Here is a 21,856-nt window from a genome sequence, read left to right on the forward strand (position 1 = left end):
CTTTTTTAGAAACAAAGAAAACATTTTGTAATAAAATTTATTGTTTTCTAGGTTATTTATTAACTTTTTGGGATAAAATGTAGATGCAATTCCTAGTGTTTTTTTATTATGAATTAAAATTTTACTTCAATAACCTATATTGATATTTAACGTAAACTTTTAAAATTAAAAGTCCAAAAAGTAAATGATAACTTACAGAGTTAAACTTAAGAAATAAAGTGATATATGACCAATATATAGTAATCTTAACCTCTTGTGTTGCGATGTTATCTTTTTAAGCTCCTCAAAGGGATTTGTTAGTTTGTTATTGTGAAGAGGAAATGTTATATTTTTAATTCTTTGGAGTGTATAAATTGCCCTCCTTGCGCCAGTTATGAAGATATATATCATCCTTATTTTATAGCATTTCGCTTTGGTGTATATACGCATGGAAACACTTTTATGTCTTATATTTATCCAAAAAGACAAAAAATGAAACAGTAATGGAGGAAAGGATAAAGAAAGAAAAGGACATGGATCTAATAAGAACACTAACTACAACTGTAAGTAACGCCTAAACGTTTGTTTTTTTAGTGCACAGAAACATCTAACCTAGTCTGCATCCTTGTTCTTAAAGACGATAAACGTTGGAGCCAAGAATTATTTGGAACTATTCAAATGTCCTTATTTGCTTTTATTTATATTTTAATTACCTTCCAGATGTGCAGTTAAATCCTGAATCAGGAGATAATCATTTTTAATGTAGCCATACAACCAAAACATGACAACTTTGCATATGATTATCAGATTGTCACCATTCATGACTGTGAAGGGGTGATTGTAACGTACGCATTTAAATTGTCTATGTCATTATCAGCACATCTTTAGCTATAAATATCAGATTTTTTCTTCAGAATTCTTCATTTTCTCTTAAAGTATTATTTAAGCTGAGGGATGGAAAAGAAGAAAATATAACAAATTATTGGTTTCTTTGCATGATTAATAGTTCAACTGCATAAACTCTAAAATTTACTAATATTACAACAACGATAAAAGGGTGCGTCCTTTGTAAAACTTTGTGTCGATATCAACAACACGGCCTGCAATGGTGGCATTCTAAAATACACATGAATTATGCCCTATGTGTCATGCAGATTTTGGCATGTTCTTATTTGTCCCTTTCGGAGAGATGAAGATGCTTGCCTTATTATTGAAGCTTATAAACCGTGTTCCGTTGAAGCTCAAAAAAGGTTCGGTAAGTCACACAGGGGCATGTTTTGAGATTTCATAAGAAGCAAAAATGGGAGCAGTGAATGATGCAAACCGCAGCAGAAAGAAGTCATCATCAAGAGGGCACCACAGGTTCGTGGGGGTTCGACAAAGGCCATCAGGGAGATGGGTGGCGGAGATCAAAGACTCTCTACAGAAGGTCAGGCTTTGGCTTGGAACATTTGACACTGCTGAGGATGCAGCTAGGGCATATGACAATGCTGCTCGAGCCTTGAGAGGTGCCAATGCAAGAACCAACTTTGAATTGGCTGAAGCAACTTCTGGTGATGCTTCTAAGCGTGGTGATGGCGGTGGTTCAAGCTTTGTGCCCAATTGCTCTGAACCCTTTTCTTTTGAGGATGCAAATGAGCCAGGTGAAGAAGCTGAAGGCCTTCTGGGTGCACTTAAGGCCAAACTGCTTGATAGAAAGAAAGGGAAGTTTCACTTTCCATTTCTTCCTAATAGTGCTGCTTCCCCGCTTGTTCAATCTGGCTTGGTTTCAACTCAGAATATTTGTTCCGCGGAGAAAGATTTATCATTACCATCATCAGTTAATAATACTGTCCTCTCAAGTATGAACGGAAGTGGAGCCAACCCTTTAGTTGGTGTTACGAGTACTTTAGCAACATCAAACACTTGTTGTCCTAAGAGTGTGGTTATCCCAAATCATGATCACGAAGGTTCTTCTAGAGTCGACTCTCATCAACTTTGTCAAACCCCACCTGAGGCAACATGGTTCAATGAAGTGGCATATGAATTGCCTTGGCCTACTCAATTTATGAGCCAAGTTCCTGATAATAATAGCCTTCTTGCATCTGCAGCATGGCCACTTTCTGGGGTGATTGAGTCCAATATTGATATGGCATGCCCAAATCAAGGGTCATCAAGTTGCAACAAAAGTGGCCAAATGATGAATATGGTGAGCATGCAGTTACCTCTAGTTGCTGGTGGTGGTGCAACTGAAGGGCTTTGGACATTGGAACAGCAACAATTTGTGCAATGTGAGAACAACGGTTGGTTTAGTTATAATGGCTCTTGGGATCCTCTCCTATATGTTCCCTCTGAGCTAGCTTGATTATTAGTGTTAAATATTGTTTGTGAAACAAATCTTAATTAAGTTGTCGGTTCTTAATACGTCTTGATTTACCAAAATCATTCTTTAATTTTACCTTCATAATGTAGACGACCCTTTTGTATGCTCAAAGGTTTGGCAATTTTCTTCCGTGCTGTCTAATTGTTCCTGTTCTTCATAAAACTACATTTCTCCTCGTTTTATTTTGTAAGCCACTATTTTATTTATCCTGATAAATCATGCCAGAGAATAATACTCCTGAACAAACGCCAACAAAATTTTTCTTTTTGGAATTCTTTTTATTATTACAAAAATTTATTTAAGATTTATCAATTTATATGTCTCACTTTTTTATTTAATAAATTTTTTTCTATAATGCTGTCAAAGAGTTTTTTTTGCAACTTTTAATAATGTTGACTAATGATAAAAAAAATATTATAAAAAATCAGAGTCTCTCTTTAATCACTCGCATGGAGTGGATTTTTTTTTATTGAATGATTCGTTGAAAGCAGCTAATAAATGAATCAAATGCTTTTTTTTTTCTTTAAACTAACGTATAATCTTTCTTTTGAGCTAAACTTGTATATCTTAATGTTCTTTTCGTGACTTTGTCGCCCTTCTTCTGAAAAACATTATTTTTTTCAAGAAAAATAAAAGAACTGCAAATTTCTATTTAGCTCGAAAAGAAATAACTTTTTTATAAAAGATGATCGTGATTTCATAAAAAAAATAAAACAAAACAAATAATAATAACACAATTAACTACTGAAGTTAACATTCTATAGTAGAATTACACACGCGCTTCTCAATATTATAGATTTTTTAATTTTGATTCCCAATAGGACAATCTGTCCCTAGAAGTATATGGTAGAGTTGTATGACTTTGATATTTTAAAGAAATCATAAGTTCTTTTTGAAAAAATAGAAAATAAATTAAACTAAAAATAATTTATCAATATACCAATAGTATAAGCGATAACAATTAAGTAATCTAGAATTGAGATCCTGTGTGGCATAATATCTCTTCTAAATTGTGGGAATATGATCCAACCATGCCTTGCCATTTATGCGAAATACATCATATTTTTATGAAAAATTATTGTCCTAATTCTTTGGTTCCACTAGCATGCCATTCGTAAATTCTCTCGTGTGAAATAAAGAAGAAAAAAAAAACTAGAATAATGTAAGAGGTAAGCTTTATTCTATTTCCATATCCAAATGATCACGATTTGGTTCGCTGAGATTTATATCACGAGGTTGAAGAGGGAATGGATAGTAATTAAATATTGTAGAATACAACATTTAAGTTGTAAAATACAAAATGTTGTAGAATTTGTGCCATTTTTCATTAATCCATGCGTTGCATTCTCCACCAAGTCCAAGTAGGCCATGCATGCATCATGATAATATTGTTTAATTAATTGGCACTTTTGTACAGTCAAAGAATATAATATCATCTTTTATAATCAAGATGAGAGGACAATTAATTGCCTCCCCATCTTTTCCTCTGCAAATTTCCAATGCAATTTTGAATAGCCAAAGAATATTAATTGTTGGAGTCATCTTAAGCAAAAAACAATTGTGTTATACTTGTCAATAACCACCTTCAAAATATATTATCTTTATAGGACACTCTTTATGAGATACTGAAAAGTATAATAAACTAGTTCATTTATTGAGCTAAAAGCACACTTGTAAAAGATATTTTATATTTTGCTAAAATGCCCAATGAGAATACTTGAAGTTTTTTTTATCTTTCGCAACTAATTCTTTTTAATAAATCTATGCCCAATGAGAATACTGAATAGTTTCTTAATGTGTATTTAGAGACATCTTTATATTAGAGATATCTGAAGCTTTTCTTATTTGTCCTGAGTCCTCTAACTGCAAAATATTTCTTTATGTGTAACTTAATAGCCGTCGTCGTAAGTGGGTGAGATACATAAGTTTATTTCAAAAACTTTCCACACTTTACTTTGTCTTATATTAATTTTTCATATATTTTCCTTAAAAAACAAAAATACCCATCTATTAGAAAACAAAATAACTATAAACTTAATCACACATATCTATATACATCTTTCATTGTTTAGAAGTCGATGTCAGATACACTTTAAATACTCATTCCTCTTTCTTATGTGTGTTTTAAGGACAAAATCATGATAAGATTTCACGCTCTAAAGTGGACAATACTAATGTGTTATGTTTTTAGTTCTTAAACTTGAACAAAAAGTTAAAATTCGTCTGTGTCTTAAATTTTGATGTACATTTTGGTTCTTAAACTTTAAAATTAAATAAATATAATTATTATAATCTAATTACATGAAACTTTTTTTATATGTTATAAAAATCATCTCAAGTTATGTTTGAATTGTTTACGTTTTAACTCAAATGCAAACATAGAACACTATTTAACATGTAAAAATAAAGTTAATATTGGTAAGTTAAAAATATTATATCTATTAATTTTTAAAATTTCAATAAATCAAAAGGTAACAAAATTTGAAAGCAAATCACCAAGAACATAAATCAACTAAGCTAAGTTAGTTCAGTATCTGTAATCTTATGTTCTGGATGTAAAATTATTATATAAGGAAAGGTTTGTGAGTCGTTATACTCGTACATTGTTTGAGCAGTATTAGTCTCAATAGCGAAAAATAAAACGCTTTGAAAACCTTTTTATTTTCTTCCAAAAATTCAGGCAAAATCTCTTAGCCGTTCAATATTTGAGCTTATATATTTATACCACATTGGAGAATCTAATTCGTAAGCCATGCACCTGAAGACTTTGAACTTCTACTTCATTGGACCCTTAATTTTCCATGCCTTAAATGTTTTCCCTGCTTTGGTCACCACTATATTATTCTCTTTCCTTTTAAGTGATTAATTTGGAATAAGATTTGACAATTTGTTCTGTCTTTCCATTAATTTGAGATGGTGCTGCTGTTCATCCTACTAAAGGGGAAAGTATTAGATGCCATGTAAACGAGGGTGAGAGAAGCATAATTTCTTGTGCAGTCACACCCAGAAGATGCCTATAACCCATTATATAGAAGCTTCAATTGCCCAATGGGGGAAAAAGAAGAGAGACAGAATGAAACACAACAACTTCCTGTTTAGATGACACAAATGCAAAAACACGTGGCCTATATTTGCTCATAATGCCAGTCATATATCATGAATCAACCTATAAATATTTGTATCAGCCCTCAGCATGATTCTGGAATAACTGCTGATGTTGAACAGAATCAGTCAAAAGAAAAAACTAAAGGAAGAGTATACATATTAAACTATTGCCAAAGCTGGTTGCTTAAAGTGTTGAATGTGACTGCAGAATTTAATCTTGCTTTCTTGCCACTTATTCTGGAATATTTGTTTTAAATAAATCCACAGGTAGCTGTCTGTGGCATTGCTACTATCACTTTTTCAGCCAAATAAAAATATAAGGAAGGGAAAGCTTCACCCTGCCTCCATCAAGTGCTGTGGAAGAACTGCATTGCCGAAATGAAGAGTGCTTGTGATGAATGGAAGCCTTTTGTAGTAATGATAGCAATTGATTTTTCTTTTGCTCTAGTGAATATTCTTCTCAAGAAAGTCCTTGAAGAAGGGGTGAACCATTTGGTTTTCATCACATACCGGTTGACAATTGCTACCATTTTCATAGCTCCAATCGCCTACTTTAGAGAAAGGTTGGTAAACTCAATTTCTCTATTTAGTAGTTATCTCATGTTTTGTCATGTATGATTTTGTTACCAAATTGCATCGATTTTTCTTGAAGACTAGTACTCAAGTGAAGCCATGCGTACTTGAAAGGAAATTAGATTTCATGCAACTATGAGTGACCATATGTTTTAATTGCAGAAACGACAGACCAAGGCTCACATTTCGAACTTTATGTTACCTATTCTGCAGTGCCATTGTTGGGTTAGTCATATTTTCATTTCTCACTACCACTTTTTTTCTCTCCGTGAACTTCCAAATTCTCTGTTTTAGGGTTTGTATGATTGTCGGGAGACACTTGCTGAATACAACTTTTTTTTTTATAGGGCATCAGTCACTCAATACTTTGTCCTTCTGGGGATCCAATATACTTCTGCTACCTTCTCTTGTGCTTTCATCAACATGGTGCCAGTGCTCACATTCATGATGGCATTACCTTTTGGGTATGAACCAAAATTCAAATATATATATACTATTCTTATATTCTTTGGGAGCAAGCTACCAAACTTGATGCAGGATAACCGTGTCCTTTATCCCTTTATATCTTACAGATTAGAGACTGTGAAAATCAAATGCAACAGTGGGAGAGCTAAGATTCTTGGTTCATTGGTGTGCATAGGTGGCGTATTGATGTTGACACTTTACAAAGGAAAGCCACTGTTTAATTTTTCTCACTACGAATCCGCAGCTTCTATGGTCAAGAGTTCTGCAGCGAATGCATATTCTACAAAGACAACGGAGAGATGGACTATTGGTGTAATAGCCATGGTTATAGGAACCATGTTTTGGTCTTCTTGGTATATTTTACAGTCAAAAATAAGCAAGAGTTATCCATGCCAGTATTCTAGCACAGCCATCATGAGCTTCTTTGGAGCCCTTCAATCAGCTGTTATTTGCTTGTGCACTGACCACAACTTGTCCATTTGGGTTCTCAAGGGAAAGATACAAATCATTGCTTTTCTATATTCTGTAAGTTCACTTTTCCAAGTAATGACATAAAGTGTGTGGCAGTACCATTAGAGATAAAAATGATTAAAAGCAAATAGGATAAACGCAAGTGAGAATTGTTCAGAAAGTAGGTCCTCTAAACTGAGTTAATCACTCAATTCAGAGGACACAATTATCTAAATTATAGATGTGAAGGAAACAATCTAAGCTACAGATGAGCTACAGATGAAAATTAGCCGTATATATTACATGCAGATGTCTGTCACATCTTAAAATACTAATTTTTTTATTTGTCCTTAAGTCTAAGTTATTTTCTTTAACTTTACAGAATCAAATCCTTTCTTTCGTGGTTTGGAAAAGGTGTGGCAAATTCTTAGGCTATGTCTAGCTTTGCGTGATGCTGTTTCCTGATTTGAGTTTTTGTGTTAAAATAGAGAAAAGATAAAAGCATCTAATACTAATAATGGGGAAAAAGTATAATCTAGAATTGGAAACAGTTGTACTTACGAATTGGTTTGTGTACAGGGGATAATAGGATCAGGTTTGTGTTTTGTGGGAATGTCATGGTGTGTGAAGAAGAGGGGTCCTGTCTTTACTGCAGCATTCAGTCCTCTTGTTCAGATAATTGCAGCAATGATTGATATACCTTTCTTGCATGAACAGCTCCATCTTGGAAGGTGAATTCGTTTACCTTTATACACACAGTTGCACCCTCATACATAATATATAAGCTCCTTCACCTGATCCTGATTTAGTTTTCATTGACCTTGTTGTTTAGTGTGATGGGATCCATCGTGGTGATTATTGGATTATACATTCTTCTATGGGGAAAGACCGTGGAAATAAAGAATCGTGTGACAAAGTTAGTCCAAGAAGCTGAAGAAACCAAGGAACAAGAGCCGCAGCCACAAATACAACAGTTGACAGTTTATGTCCACACAGAGTCGTGTAATTCGTAGAACCACTACCACCAAGTCGCGTTTATATATATGTATGTTCATGTGTTTCCCAACACTTCCTCCAAAGTTTTTAAGTTTTTATTTACTCAAACAATACATCAAGAAATGTATAGAAGCTAAGTTATAGTTGATCCGTGTGCTCTTTGGAAATAAGGCAATGTACTCGAAAGAAAAAGGAAAAGCATATAGAATTGTGAAGTTATGAAGTCAAAATGTCACACTTCTAATCAACACTTATGCTAGGTGGTGGCAAAGCATTATATTTTGTTAATAAAGTAATTGTTTTTTATTTTTCTTACTTTTTTCAAAATCTAAGTTTAAGGACTTGGGTTTTGTTCAAATAAATTAATCTATAAACACTTATAAAAAATGTTACAAAAAAGTAATTCGCTTACGAATTAAAAGTTAAAAAATTGAAAAAGTTAACGTTTTTTTTATAAATTAGTTTCTACTTAAGTTTATTTTAATTAGCACATGCAAATGACGTGGAGTGTTAATGTAATTTGAGGATTAAGTAATTTTAGATAATAGTATAAATTTTCAACTATTGATTTATTTTTTATTTTAATGTTAACTATTTAACAATTGAAAATTAATTTATGTGTAATATATATATTTTTAGGAAATATTTTTCATAATTAAGAAAATGAATAACTACATTTCTCCACAATAATAGTCTCCAATGTTAAAATATCAAACTGATTAATGATTCGATTGTATATTAAGTCTCTATGTTGTACGGTAACAATATTTGATTTAAAAATTTACATAAACTTGATCTCTTGGAAGTTAAATAAGTTAAAATAGATCTTACACTATAGATCAAATAACACAAAAAAAGAATAGTGATTTAAATTAGAGTTATCTATATTAAATTTTAAGTTGAGCTTGCTCCTAAATTTTTAGATTGGTCCATTTTTAATTTTTAAAAGTAACTATTATAATTCAAAAAATAAAAATATTGATATTTAATCTAAAAATAAATTTAATTTAAATTTTTTAATTTAAAATTATTCTTCAATTTTCTTTTTCAACTGGACTAAAAAGTCTGTTAATCCAATCTAAGACTTATAGGATTAGTTTTTTTTTTTTTCTATTTAGGATTTAGATTGTGTCCACACAATTTTTTCAGTCAATATCTAATTCGACACGATTAATTTCTTCAGTATTATTCTATACTTATAAAAGAAAAGTCAAATCGAAATCTTTAAGTAAAAACTACAATTATTATTATTATTTTTTTTTTGTGTGTGTCAATATCAAACATACAAATTTTAACTCTGACAGTTCAACAGAGTGAATTATGGTAAACTCCTTACATAAACAAATACCAAACATTCATCAAGTATCTACAAGGAGTATTTGACATAAATATTGTACATTGCCGAAAATAGAATTGCAATCAAACAAAATTATAATAACATTTTATTACTTTTAATGAAAAGGGGAAAGAAAATAGGTCCCAAAGTTTCAGATGAAATGAAACTACATATTAAATAATATTATATATTGTATATAAAATTAATATTTTTAGTAATAATAAAATACTTAAATATATTTTTATTATATAAAAATAGTACATACACTACGTATGTTATTTTTTTATGATATAGTAAAAGATAATAATATATTTATTTTTATTGGGATTATTTTAGTTATGGAATTAAATATAAATATTTTTCATAATTTCATTATAAACAGTTTTTATTTATTTTATAGATAATTTTTTATTAAAAATTGGTTAAGTTCAAAAAAGATTAAATTGAAAAAAATAGTTAAAATTAATAAAATAATCATTTTAATTTAGAAAATTAATATTTAAAAAATCTATTTAGAGAATAAAATTTAAAGAAAAATGTGAACATAAAAAGATAAAAAAAAATTTATATGTAAGTATAGATTAACCAGATTTATTCAATATATAAGCAATTAAATAATGTTATGTATTGCTTTGAATCAAAAGTAATACTCTTGAATTTTAGAGAGATGGAAACAAAGAAAATTTCAAGAGAAAAATAAAAACTATTATCAAAGAAAAAATAAAACATATTTAAGTCTCAATAAAAATTAGGAAAGATTAATTAATTTAAATCGAAGATAACTTGTTGGCTTTAGTTTGGACATGGGCAAGTATCCAAAGGCCCAACCAAGCAGAAGAGGGGTAAAATCGTAAACAACTCTCTCAGTAGTTCCTTCTAGTAAAAAACCGGGTGCTTTTGCTGCAGGGAAGACCAAAATGAAGTGGGGAATTGACTAGTGCGGCGCGCTCCTATTGCCACCGTAGACGTCGGCGGCGGCGGAAACACCGAGACGGCGATCTCATGAGGTTGGTATTTTTCTCCCACACTGTTCCGTATTCAATTAGGTTATTCTTTTGATAGTCAATTTGGGGTTATTTTCATTCACTCCGTTATTGCTAGCAACATCTCATCGTATGTTCATTACTTTTCTTTATTTACTTCATACTATAGTTGTTTTTACCAATCAAATCACATATTCTTGTTTAATAGATAAATGTTGGTTGAAAGAGGAAGAAAAAGAGTTGTATTGTAGAATGAGCCAACCAACCGTAATACTTGCAACTGCGAGCTATGATCACACCATTCGTTTTTGGGAGGCCAAGAGTGGCCGTTGCTACCGCACCATTCAGTATCCTGATTCGGTTTGCCTTCATTCTTCTCCTTCCTTCTTGTCATTTTTTTGGTGGTACTTCAAAATTTGTATCATTTGTAGGTTTATAAGATCAAATCTCATAACTGGTATTTTTCAAAACACTTTATGATGAGACACATCTATGAAATTTGAGACCGATGTTAAACTTGCATAAACTTTTTGTTGTTCCCTCTTTAAGTCAATATTCTGCTGTTGTGCCTCTTATGCGTTAGTGTTAAAATTATGGCGTGATTAAAAGTTTACTGTTTCAGTGCTACTTTGTATACCTAATGTTCGATGGTTGTTCTTGCGTGCTTCTAATTTATCAAGAAGAATGTCCTTTCTTTCTTGGAATGCTTAAGTTCCATAACTCGTGAACTTATTTTGCTATATCTTATTTGTACAGCAAGTAAATCGGCTGGAGATAACTCCAGATAAACGCTACTTGGCTGCAGCTGGTAATCCTCACATACGATTGTTTGATGTTAACTCAAATAGTCCCCAACCGGTTTGTCTTTTTCAACATTACACTTACTTTCACGCAAATCATTTCTTTTCTGGTTTCAAACAACTTATGTTCCTGATTTTGTGGCAGGTAATGAGCTATGATTCACATACCAATAACGTTATGGCAGTTGGGTTTCAATGTGATGGTAATTGGATGTATTCTGGTTCAGAGGATGGTACAGTTAAGATCTGGGATTTGAGGTGAAGTAGATATATAACATGAAATATAATATGTTTGTAATATGATATGTTTATATATCTTTCTTTACAATCATTTCTTATATAACAAAAATGCAGGGCGCCAGGTTGTCAAAGGGAATATGAAAGTCGTGCAGCTGTAAACACTGTTGTGCTGCATCCAAATCAGGTTATGTGTCACCATTTTTTGGTGGCGATACAATTTATTCCTGACTTAATTGATCATTGACAGTGTATAGTGAGTTAGAAGATGTAACAAGTAATAATGAAAATAACTAATGCATTAATCGGATTAGTAACTTGGACATAATTGATGTTACAGCATCCCTGCTTTAGATTTTTCATATTTTATTTTACATCATTTAAGGTTCATATAACCATTGGTTTAGTAATAGAGGTTTAGATCTGGATTCTTCCATACTTTCAATAGTAAGTGCTTGTTTCTGTTTCATTGCATTTCAGTTGAAGAATGGGGTCATTGATACTGTTTCTTCAATAATAATTTTGCTATACCCAGATACATCAGACTGTAGTTCTCTTGGGTTCTTCTTTTTGTGGTTGGTTCTAATTGATCTGTTTTGTTTTCTTTGCGATCTAACAGACGGAACTAATATCTGGTGACCAAAATGGCAATATCCGAGTGTGGGATTTGACTGCAAATTCATGCAGCTGTGAATTGGTACGACTTATGACGTTTTTTGTTGTATATGGATATCATTGTAGAACAAGATTCAAAATATTCTATTTCCAAGAAAAAGATTCAAAACAATATTTACAAAGAACGAACTGTATAAAAATTTTAAAGCAGTGACTCTCTAGGCATACACCTGGCAAAAACACTCCATGCTTCACCCAAGGGTTATTCTGAACTAACTAAATGGTGTATAGATTTTTTAATATTTTTTTCCCTTTTGAGAAATGTCATTCCCCAACTCCTTATGAGTATATATTCTTAATTCCTAAATGTCCTTTTGGAGAATTGTCAATCGCCTTTTGATATATACTATGGATGAAACACTATTTTCAACATGTGGATGAAATGTAGGTGCCAGAGGTGGATACAGCTGTTCGTTCTCTAACGGTAATGTGGGATGGGAGCTTGGTAGTTGCAGCAAATAATCATGGGACATGTTATGTGTGGCGCTTGTTGCGAGGAACTCAGGTTGTGCCTTCACAAAAATATCAGAACGATATTGCCATGCGATCCAACTTTACTTGTTTGACCCAGTATAGTATGTTTATTGCAGACAATGACAAACTTTGAGCCTCTTCACAAGCTACAAGCACACACGGGATACATCCTCAAATGTCTTTTATCACCTGAATTCTGTGAACCCCACAGGTTATAAATGTTATGCTTATATTTTACATTTTTTATTCTTCACCATCTTATTAATGTCTGCAATTGAATTGTAAAGTATTTGCAAAATGGATCAAATGTTCTGTTTAGATAAACTGAAATATTGGTTCTCTTTTTGATGAAAATTAAGTACTGAAGTTGAGCGTAAGCTCTTTCAACATACATGTGTGCACATGTTCACCTGCATGCTTTGTTGATGAGTATAACTTATAGGCTTCGGGAGGCTGTTACCCTTTTAATTAAAGTTCTCCTGTGTGTTTTTGTTCTATAGCTAAGAAAGTACGGTGAAGCTACTTTTTGTTCTAAATCATATTCATGGTCCATAGTGTTGAAGATGTGCTTCTCTGCACTTGCTTATTCAATATGCAAGTGATCTAAGAATATTTAAAATCTCTATACTTGTTTAAGCTGGTAATGTGCAAGTTTAAATTGGAATCAGTTAACATTTAATACTGCACCTTGCTGGTTACCCAAAACTGCCGACTGGATGGTTGTCTCTAGGTATAAGCGTTTCTCTATATTTATATTTCTAAACCTTGACTGGAGGAGGGTCTAGTTCAGCGTTCCATCCCAGTACTGATAATTTCTTTGTCAATAAGTATTGATGTATCTCATAGCTTCTGTAGGATTTTAATATTTCTTTAATGTTGTTATTCTATTAGGTACTTGGCAACTGCATCTTCTGATCATACTGTCAAAATATGGAATGTTGATGGTTTTACTCTAGAAAAAACTCTTATAGGTAATTCATAAAGTCTTGTGATAATCAAGTGCTTTCTCACTTTTCCCAAAACTTCGTTTTCATTAAGTGAGGCTGTCTGACCAGGTCATCAACGCTGGGTGTGGGACTGTGTCTTCTCTGTAGATGGCGCCTATCTTATTACAGGTACGGAGTAAGTTTACAATAATTTTCCACTTTTGTTATTACATTCAGCCACCAGATGTGTGTGTGAAAAGGAGTTTAACTTAGAAGAGGTGTTATCTGATATTTTCTACAGTTATTCCATGATATTTTTTTCACATCACATCTTTAAACTATGATTCTATGATCTGTAATCATTTGATAATAACTAGTGTGTTAAGTGTGCTCTCTCAGAACATCTTTTTATGCGAAAGAGGGTAAAAAGGAAAAGGAAGCATTTAGTAGAAATTGTTGGTGATGAAACGTTTTTGTCAGCTATACATTTGAGTGGCCTGTCCAAGTCGTTTCTTATTTTAACTGCGTGGTGATTGTTCAGTGATCTGTTTTTGAAAATTGCAAATGATAATATTTCCCCCATCGCCTGCAAAATAGAGTCCTTTCTTATCAATTATTGTGCTTGATAGTCAATTAAACATATCTGATCTTTTAGAATTTTAATGATCGAATATATTAGAATATAGTTCGATCGATTTAAGCAACATATTTTCGTTGCAGCTTCATCTGATACAACTGCTAGACTCTGGTCTATGTCAACTGGTGAAGATATTAAAGTTTACCAAGGACATCATAAAGCTACAATTTGTTGCGCTCTACACGATGGGGCTGAACCCGCAACATCCTGAGATAATGACCTTAAGTTATTTTCTCGTCAGATACATCTTGTTTTGTATATAATAATCTGTCTCTTTGGTTGTGAAGTTTACTTTAGTTCCATGAACTGTAAATCCTCGTGGGGGATAAAAGAATATGTTGGAATAATCTTAATTGAGAGTATTTATAATATTCTTTATCAGAATTTTCTCAAGTAGAGTGATCTTTTATCAAACTTCGTAGAACAAAAAAATTAATTGGGCATCATTTTTCATATTGATCAACTTCATCGTCAAGTGTATTAAAAGAATCGAGAAAAGATATCATTACTCAGCTGGTTAAAGTTGCATATTAAGAGCATAGAATGATAAATTTCAATTCTTTTTCCATATTTTTTCCCCCTAATTTAAGTAAGCTGTTTAATAAAAAAGAAACATCTCTGGAGGGAATGGATTATAACTGGGAAAAATTGTCTTAACAAATTTTTAATTGTTTTGTTACATTTCATGTTATAGAAATTTCCAGTTGTTTTAAAATGTAAATGTTTACTTTTTTTTATCCAGTTTTTGTTTAAAATCGTTTTTCAGCTATTTTATCCACACCAAAACTAATTTTGGTTAAACGGATTGTAACAAAAATGGATTATACATATAACCAATTACAAAAATAATTATTTTTTTTCTATTCCAAATATATTTTACAAACGAGGACATATCTGACACCTTTTGTTTAGAAGGGTGATCGGAGCACTAACTTGGCACACAATAGCAACGATCAAACTAAACCTTGGAATTTACAGATAAAATATGTGGATGTTTGTATATAAACTTTTTTGCGTTAGACGTTGTTGGATAACTTTTATATTCGGACTCTTGTAAGATGGAAAATTGGTTTTATGCGATAAACCTTTTACATTTTTATCACACAACATTATTTTTCTTTATATTTCTTTTCTATTAAGCAACTTATAAAATAATCTCGTTATTGCAATAACCTGCATAAGATAACTAATGCATCATTACATGGATAATTTCCATTACATGTGAGTTCATCGTAGTTATTCACTGTATCAACACAACATGTCATAAAGTAAAATTTATGTACTTGGAAAATCGTAATTCAACAATTACTAATTAATATTAATTAATCCACATTGATATCAGCATCTTGGACTCTTTGTTTTTTTACATCTTTTATTTGTTAACGAAAAACAGTTTTCTTAATATAAATTGTTTAACTGTCCATGAACACTTTTTTTCCAGGTCTATTCTGAATAAAGTAATCGCAATTAAACTAATTTTGTAAAGAAAAAACCTCATTGAAAATCATTATTGTCCTGTTACATTACATTACTGAACATGCAAAAACATTTTCATCATTGAAGGTTTGATTGGGATAAATATGTTGGGTTCCATATTGAGGAGGATAACTATATATTATAATAGGTTCTCTGCCTTTTTCATTATCATTCACTTCTTTTCTGGGTTCTCTTCTAATCTCTTCCTTCATAATCTCAGCATTCTTACTTAGTTTCTTCTTCACGGCTTCAACAAGTTTTGTTCCCTCCACCGTTCCCTTCACAATTACCAGTGAGTTTTCTTTGTCCACCTCCACAGAATCAACACCTATATATCTCGTAGTGTCAAATTAAATATTACACTATTTTTACAATATCATCAATCCTATTCCTATGTTATCTTTGATCTTAACAACGTTACTAATTACCTCTTGATCTAATTCAGTAAAAAAATTATTATAGTTATTACTGAACAAAATATCTACCTTCCATCTTCTCAATCTTGTTCTTGACATCTCGTACACAGCCTTCGCAATGCACATACATCTTGAGCACCACAGTTTTTATTTTATCCTGTTTGCAACAAAATATATTTAAAATAAAATATAAGGGACAATAATAATAATAATAATAATAATAGAAAATTTAAAATTTACACCTGTTCCTTTTTATCTTGAATATTTTTCTGTTGGTTGACCGGTTTTGGTTTTGGTGAAATTAACTCAACGTTCTTGCTGTATTTCTTTTGAAGTCTTTCCAAAACCTGGTAAGGATTATTCACAGCTTCACCTTTTACAATCACCCTCTGTTGTTCTTTGTCGATTTCAACATGTTTTACTCCTAATCATGGTATAAACATCACATTTCTTAATTACATACGAACAAGAACACAAACACGAACACATGTATTATTAATAAAGATATGCAGTGAAAAAAATTACCTGCCAAACCTTTCAAACACTTGCAAATTTTGTCTGAGCAACCTTCACAATGCACAAGTGCTTTTAAAATAATAGCCTTCTCTGCTTCCTTCTTTTCAACATTTTCTTTCTTTTCCTCCTTTTGTTTAAATAAAAACAAAATAATAATGTGAACTATGTAATATTTAAAACTATAGACACAGAGAAACGGGAATTGGTTTATAACTCGAAGAATAAAATACAAAAGATAAGATTGAGTAGAATAATATATAAAGAAGTAGATGTTGCTTACATTCTTCCCCATGGCTCTGACTCAACTATGGTATGGGATTGGGATGATAGTTACTATCCAGAGCTTGTAAATTTATATACTCTATCATTATGCCACTTAAGGTAGATATATTTATTGTCATCACTTACATAGAGAGATGGAATAATATTGAATTTGCATAACTCAATATCAATGTCTTAATGTTCATTCAAATTCATATCTAGAAGTTCTGAAATTGCAACAGAACGTATAATGCTTATATTTTAATGTTCATTAGTAAATTTTAAGTAAAGATCAATATAATAAAAGTCAGAAATAAATTAAGGAGATTTCGTGATATATATATATATATATATATATATATATATATATATATGCATAAATTAATTAAACACGCAAAAATGCGTAGCTAAATAAACTAGAACAGTTATACGAACGATTTTAACCAAACTTTGCTGTCTCTTTGAGGAATCAAGTGATTATCTGACACAAGAAAATTTAAAATGAGTTGTGCGAATAAATATATAATTTGATTTTGAAACAACTTGTTCTCTCTTGCTAAGGAATTCTTTTCCTAACTGAAAAGATATTAAATTAATTGTGGTAGTAAATGTATAATTCAGTTAAGCTGGGATTTTCAAATAAAATTGGCTTCTGGGTTTTCCAAATTCAGGTAAAAATAGTTTCTAAACTCATCCATTTTGCAATAAAAAAGATTAATTTGTCATGAAATAAAATGATACCAAGAGTGAAACTTTAAGGCATCAATGAGTCATGTTTACATATATATCATTAGCACGAAGATCACAGTTTTACTTATACATAAAGATCTGAAATGCGATTTAACTATCAAAGAAAAGAACATAAATAATCCCAAAAACATATCAGGAAAACATGGTTATTGAAGCAAAGATGGAGCAGAGGTTTAAGATTGAGAAAAAGATGTTTATTCCTTTGAATTAAAAGCGAGATTGATGGTCACTTTTGGAAGCTTCTTTATCTTTCTTCTTTCCCTTCTTCTCAGCAGGCTTCTCAACCTTGTGGTGGTGGCTTTGAAGAGGTTGAGGTCGATCCATGAAATCTGAGATATCGAAATGCACACCAGGGTCATTGGCATGGTAGCTACCGCCATACATGATGGAGTTGTTGACGGCTTGGAAGTTGCTGTTGATAAAGGTGGTCAATGCTTCAGACTCACCAACACTACTTTTGCCTGATTTTTCATCCAATTCACTTCGCAGTGTTGCTCCATCGTTGGTTCCTGCAAGGGTAACGATCCTGGTGTCATTTTCATTCTCCTTCTCCAAATGGTGGGTGGAACCTGAATTGTTAAGATCAGTGACACGATGAGTGATTGCAGACACCATTTTTCTGATCTCAGTGTCCAAACTTTTGTGTTTGTCGCCTTGAGCAGGAGGAGATTGGGCTGATTCTGAAGGCATGGCTGGCTTAACAACAGAAGTGTGTGTGAGAGTTGAAAACATGATTTATTTATATTACAAGAGGTGAAAGAGTTATAGTTAAGTTCTTGTGCGAATAACTTAAAGTGTGTGGAATGACTTGAATGAGCAGAAAAAAAAATAAAGAAAGAATGGGAATTGCTTGGCAATGGGTTAACTTGTTATACTTGCTTGCCATGCCTCTGTCCTTACCATTTCCAAGGAAAAGAATCATTGCTCCTGCATGGAAACTTATTACGTAGGAAAATGATATGCTAACAAAGTTTTTTCTTATAAACTTTTACAAACTACTAATCGGGTAAAAAAAATATTACTTTATCATTTTATTTTAGTTAAAAATAAAAAAAATAATCTATTTTAATTTTATTTAGAGAAAATTTGTCAATTTTCTCAAAAATATACTTTTTACCCAAATTGATAGTTCGTAAAAATTTATAAAAAAAAACTTTGTTAGCTTATATTTTCCTATTTTGTACATACCCAACTTTTTGGTTTTCGAAATCTTCTGCACCCTGCCATCACCATGAACTAAAAGAAGAAAACTGGACCATACCCTCTAGGATCTGAATAACACTAAAATTCTTGCAGAAATCACAGTTTAAGATCGAGAATAATTATTTTTTTAGTTTAGTTTATACTTTTAAAGATCACTATTATATTAAATTATTTTATTATATTAATTAAATCAACTAGCATCTTTTAAATTTCGTTTTTCTTTCTTTCAATACAAATTCTTTTCTTTCATTTATCATTCTCCCTCTAATTCAAACAGGTGTGTACTTCAATGTTGTTTTTGAAATTTTTAAAAATTTAAAATTTTAAGAACTTCAAATACTTTTTTCATTTAAAATTTTTATTCAGCAAAGTTATTTATTGTGTTTATATTTTTTTTATTTAGATTATGCAAAATAACAGTATTCTTAATTGTTATCTAATATACGGTCGTAAAAATTAATGATATTTTATGAACATTAATCACCAAAATAATATAGGGAAAAAAATCAAACTATAGTAGATATTAAGATGGATAAATATAAAGTTAATTAATAAATATAAAAAATATATAACATATATAACATACTATTAATGTAAAACGATATCCAACCAAAATAATTGTGTGTGATGTAAATCATTTACTTTTTAATTTTTTTTTAAATAATAGTTTTTTTCTAATCTGTTGAGAGTGTACATTGTCGATACATAAACATTAAATTCATAATTATAAAAGATCAGATATAACAAAAAATAATAAATATTGGTTTAAGTATTTAGAGAGAGGAGAGAGAAGCATATTTTTAACAAGTATTATGAGATACCAAAATTTTCTTTTAGATATATATAAGTTTAAAGGGACCAAATACATTACATTTAGTAAAATTTAAAAATAAATTTTTATTTATATAAATTTTTTATAGAAGAAATTGGAAACTCGGGTCTTTCCATTCTATAATCACGTAATTTGAAAAGAAATGTAATTTATGTAAGTGGTTCGTTGTTATAAGTCTTTTAGTTTCTAATAAAATTATTAAATAAATTTAAAAAAATATGTAAATAGATATTAAGTATTTTTGATTTTTTATTATAGATATTAAATCAAATATTTTTTTTATAAACATAATAATTAATGTTAATAAATAATAAAATATAAAATCAAACATAATAAAGAATAAAAAGATTTATCAAGATTTTTTTTTTCATTATATATTGAGTTTCTCACAAATTGTTCTCGTCTTTAATTCTCGCTTGTTTTCTTTTGTATCTAAAAAGAAAAAAGATCTCTTATTTTTGCTCTTTTGAACTTATTTTTTAAGATGATTCAATTTCGTTATCTTTCCAATTTAAGATCAAATTAGTCCATAAGCTTAATTATAACTTATATATACATGTTAAAATAATATTTTTGAATTTATACATCAAGTCACTACATCTAAATATTCAAGTTATTTAATTTTTTATAAATGTAAAAAATTACAAAGATAAAAAAATAAACAACAAAATAATTTAAGTATTTAGGTGAAGTGATTTGATGAATAAATTTTTAAAAGAATTATTTTAACATATATAAATAAATTACAATTAAATTTAATTACTAATTTATTGTTAAATTGAATATGACCAAATTGGATCATTTTAAAAAATACAAAACTAAATTAAGCCAAAAATTTGCATAAAGAACTAAATTAATAACAAATATTGTCACATACAGTTACAACCTATCACGTGACATGACTATAATCTATCACATAATAGTTTATATATATTTTTTTTAAAAATTAAATAAAAAATAAGAAATGTTACGTAAGACACATGTTAACTTCAATCTAACCATTTTCAAATAATTAAAAAAATATATTAAATCAACAAATAATAAAATGACTAAAATAAATTTTTAAAAAATTAGATAACTATATAGTAATTATAACTTTATTTTAAAATACGATTCTTTAATATTTCTGAAAAGTGATTTTAAATATCTTACCAAAAAAAGTAATTCATGACGTCATCATTATTTCCTTACATTTGGTACCCAAACTTTTTTCGAAAAGTTCAATTTGATACCTAAACTTTTGATTTGTTCAATTTAGTACCCCAATTTTTTAAAGAGATTCAATTTGGTCCTCTCCGTTAAGTTGGAGTTAACACCGTGTCCGTACAGGACACGTGTCAAGCCATGAATTTTTTTATTTTTTTTCATTTTTTTTCAAAAAAATTATTTTTTTTTGAAAAAAAATTATTTTTTTTCAAAAAATTTAAAAAACTGCCACGTGTCAGTTTATCATTATGCTACGTGGCAGCTTACAATCATGACACGTGGCAGTGTAATAGTTGTTTTCAATTTAGTACCCCAATTTAAATTTTTGGTTCAATTTAGTACCCCAATTTTTTAAAATCATCCAATTTCGTCATCTTCCATTTGAGACCAAATTAGTAAATAAACTTAATTACAACCAATATATACATGTTACCATAACTTTTTCTAATATATACATCAAATCATTTCACCTAAATACTTAAATTATTTTATTTTTTACATTTTAACCTTTGTAATTTTTTATACATGAAATTTTTTACACTTGTAAAAAATAACATAATTTGAATATTTAGGTGTAGTAATTTGATGTATAAATTCAAAACAATTATTTTAACATGTTTATATAAGATATAATTAAGCTTATTTACTAATTTGGTCTCAAATAGGAAAGGACGAAATTGGATCATTTTAAAAAATTTGGGTATTAAATTGAACCAAAAATTTAAATTAAGGTACTAAATTGAAAACAACTATTACACTGTCACATGTCATGATTGTAAGCTACCACGTGGCACAATGATAAACTGACACGTGGCAGTTTTTAAATTTTTTGAAAAAAAAATAAAAATTTCATGGCTTGACACGTGTCCTGTACGAATACGGTGTTAACTCCAACTTAACGGAGATGACCGAATTGAATCTCTTTAGAAAATTGGGTACCAAATTGAACATTCATAAAATTCGGGTACCAAATTGAACTTTTCGAAAAAATTTGGGTACCAAATATGTATTTATACCTATTTCCTTATCTTTTTGTAATACCAGAGTGAAAGATTCAATGTTTTCGGAAAGCCAGGAGACGAACACGATTTTAACTCTGAAAATGACATTTATTTGTAGAAGATATTTGATCTTTCGCTTAAAATTTTAGTGTGTGTTTTATACAATTTTTTTTTAGAGTAAGGAATATCCTCAGACA

At 30.3% G+C, this 21,856-nt stretch overlaps 5 protein-coding genes across 5 annotated transcripts; 3 read left to right on the forward strand and 2 right to left on the reverse strand.

Annotated features, from left to right (window-relative positions):
* The first annotated feature begins 1,161 nt into the window (after window positions 1-1,161).
* LOC114189014 (uncharacterized) lies at window positions 1,162-2,469 on the forward strand. Its single transcript, XM_028077713.2, has one exon. The coding sequence runs from the start codon at window positions 1,280-1,282 to the stop codon at window positions 2,321-2,323; it is 1,044 nt and encodes a 347-aa protein (XP_027933514.2). The 5' UTR covers window positions 1,162-1,279; the 3' UTR covers window positions 2,324-2,469.
* A 3,253-nt stretch (window positions 2,470-5,722) lies between these two features.
* On the forward strand, window positions 5,723-8,235 carry LOC114187472 (WAT1-related protein At3g30340-like). The gene is made up of 6 exons (XM_028075733.2): window positions 5,723-6,009; window positions 6,182-6,244; window positions 6,367-6,483; window positions 6,592-7,009; window positions 7,514-7,665; window positions 7,767-8,235. Exons 1-6 carry the CDS (start codon window positions 5,825-5,827, stop codon window positions 7,945-7,947), a joined length of 1,116 nt encoding a protein of 371 aa, XP_027931534.2. The 5' UTR covers window positions 5,723-5,824; the 3' UTR covers window positions 7,948-8,235.
* A 1,882-nt stretch (window positions 8,236-10,117) lies between these two features.
* Window positions 10,118-14,391, forward strand: LOC114186918 (target of rapamycin complex subunit LST8-1). Its single transcript, XM_028074996.2, has 11 exons — window positions 10,118-10,273; window positions 10,458-10,609; window positions 11,006-11,107; window positions 11,195-11,307; window positions 11,404-11,473; window positions 11,906-11,983; window positions 12,350-12,466; window positions 12,552-12,646; window positions 13,327-13,406; window positions 13,491-13,550; window positions 14,082-14,391. Exons 2-11 carry the CDS (start codon window positions 10,502-10,504, stop codon window positions 14,207-14,209), a joined length of 951 nt encoding a protein of 316 aa, XP_027930797.1. The 5' UTR covers window positions 10,118-10,273; window positions 10,458-10,501; the 3' UTR covers window positions 14,210-14,391.
* A 1,105-nt stretch (window positions 14,392-15,496) lies between these two features.
* LOC146885926 (heavy metal-associated isoprenylated plant protein 8-like) lies at window positions 15,497-17,280 on the reverse strand. The gene is made up of 4 exons (XM_085674582.1): window positions 16,416-17,280; window positions 16,133-16,314; window positions 15,960-16,047; window positions 15,497-15,802 (listed from the first exon to the last, which is right to left on the reverse strand). Exons 1-4 carry the CDS (start codon window positions 16,696-16,698, stop codon window positions 15,522-15,524), a joined length of 834 nt encoding a protein of 277 aa, XP_085530708.1. The 5' UTR covers window positions 16,699-17,280; the 3' UTR covers window positions 15,497-15,521.
* Window positions 17,281-17,420: 140 nt separating this feature from the next.
* Window positions 17,421-18,172, reverse strand: LOC114188758 (uncharacterized). The gene has a single exon (XM_028077393.2). It carries the CDS (start codon window positions 18,147-18,149, stop codon window positions 17,625-17,627), a length of 525 nt encoding a protein of 174 aa, XP_027933194.2. The 5' UTR covers window positions 18,150-18,172; the 3' UTR covers window positions 17,421-17,624.
* Between the last annotated feature and the right edge of the window lie 3,684 nt (window positions 18,173-21,856).

This window comes from Vigna unguiculata, chromosome 6, assembly GCF_037176805.1.
Source record: "Vigna unguiculata cultivar grain cowpea cultivar isolate G323 ecotype 2 chromosome 6, ASM3717680v1, whole genome shotgun sequence".
NCBI classification, from domain to species: Eukaryota; Viridiplantae; Streptophyta; class Magnoliopsida; order Fabales; family Fabaceae; genus Vigna; species Vigna unguiculata.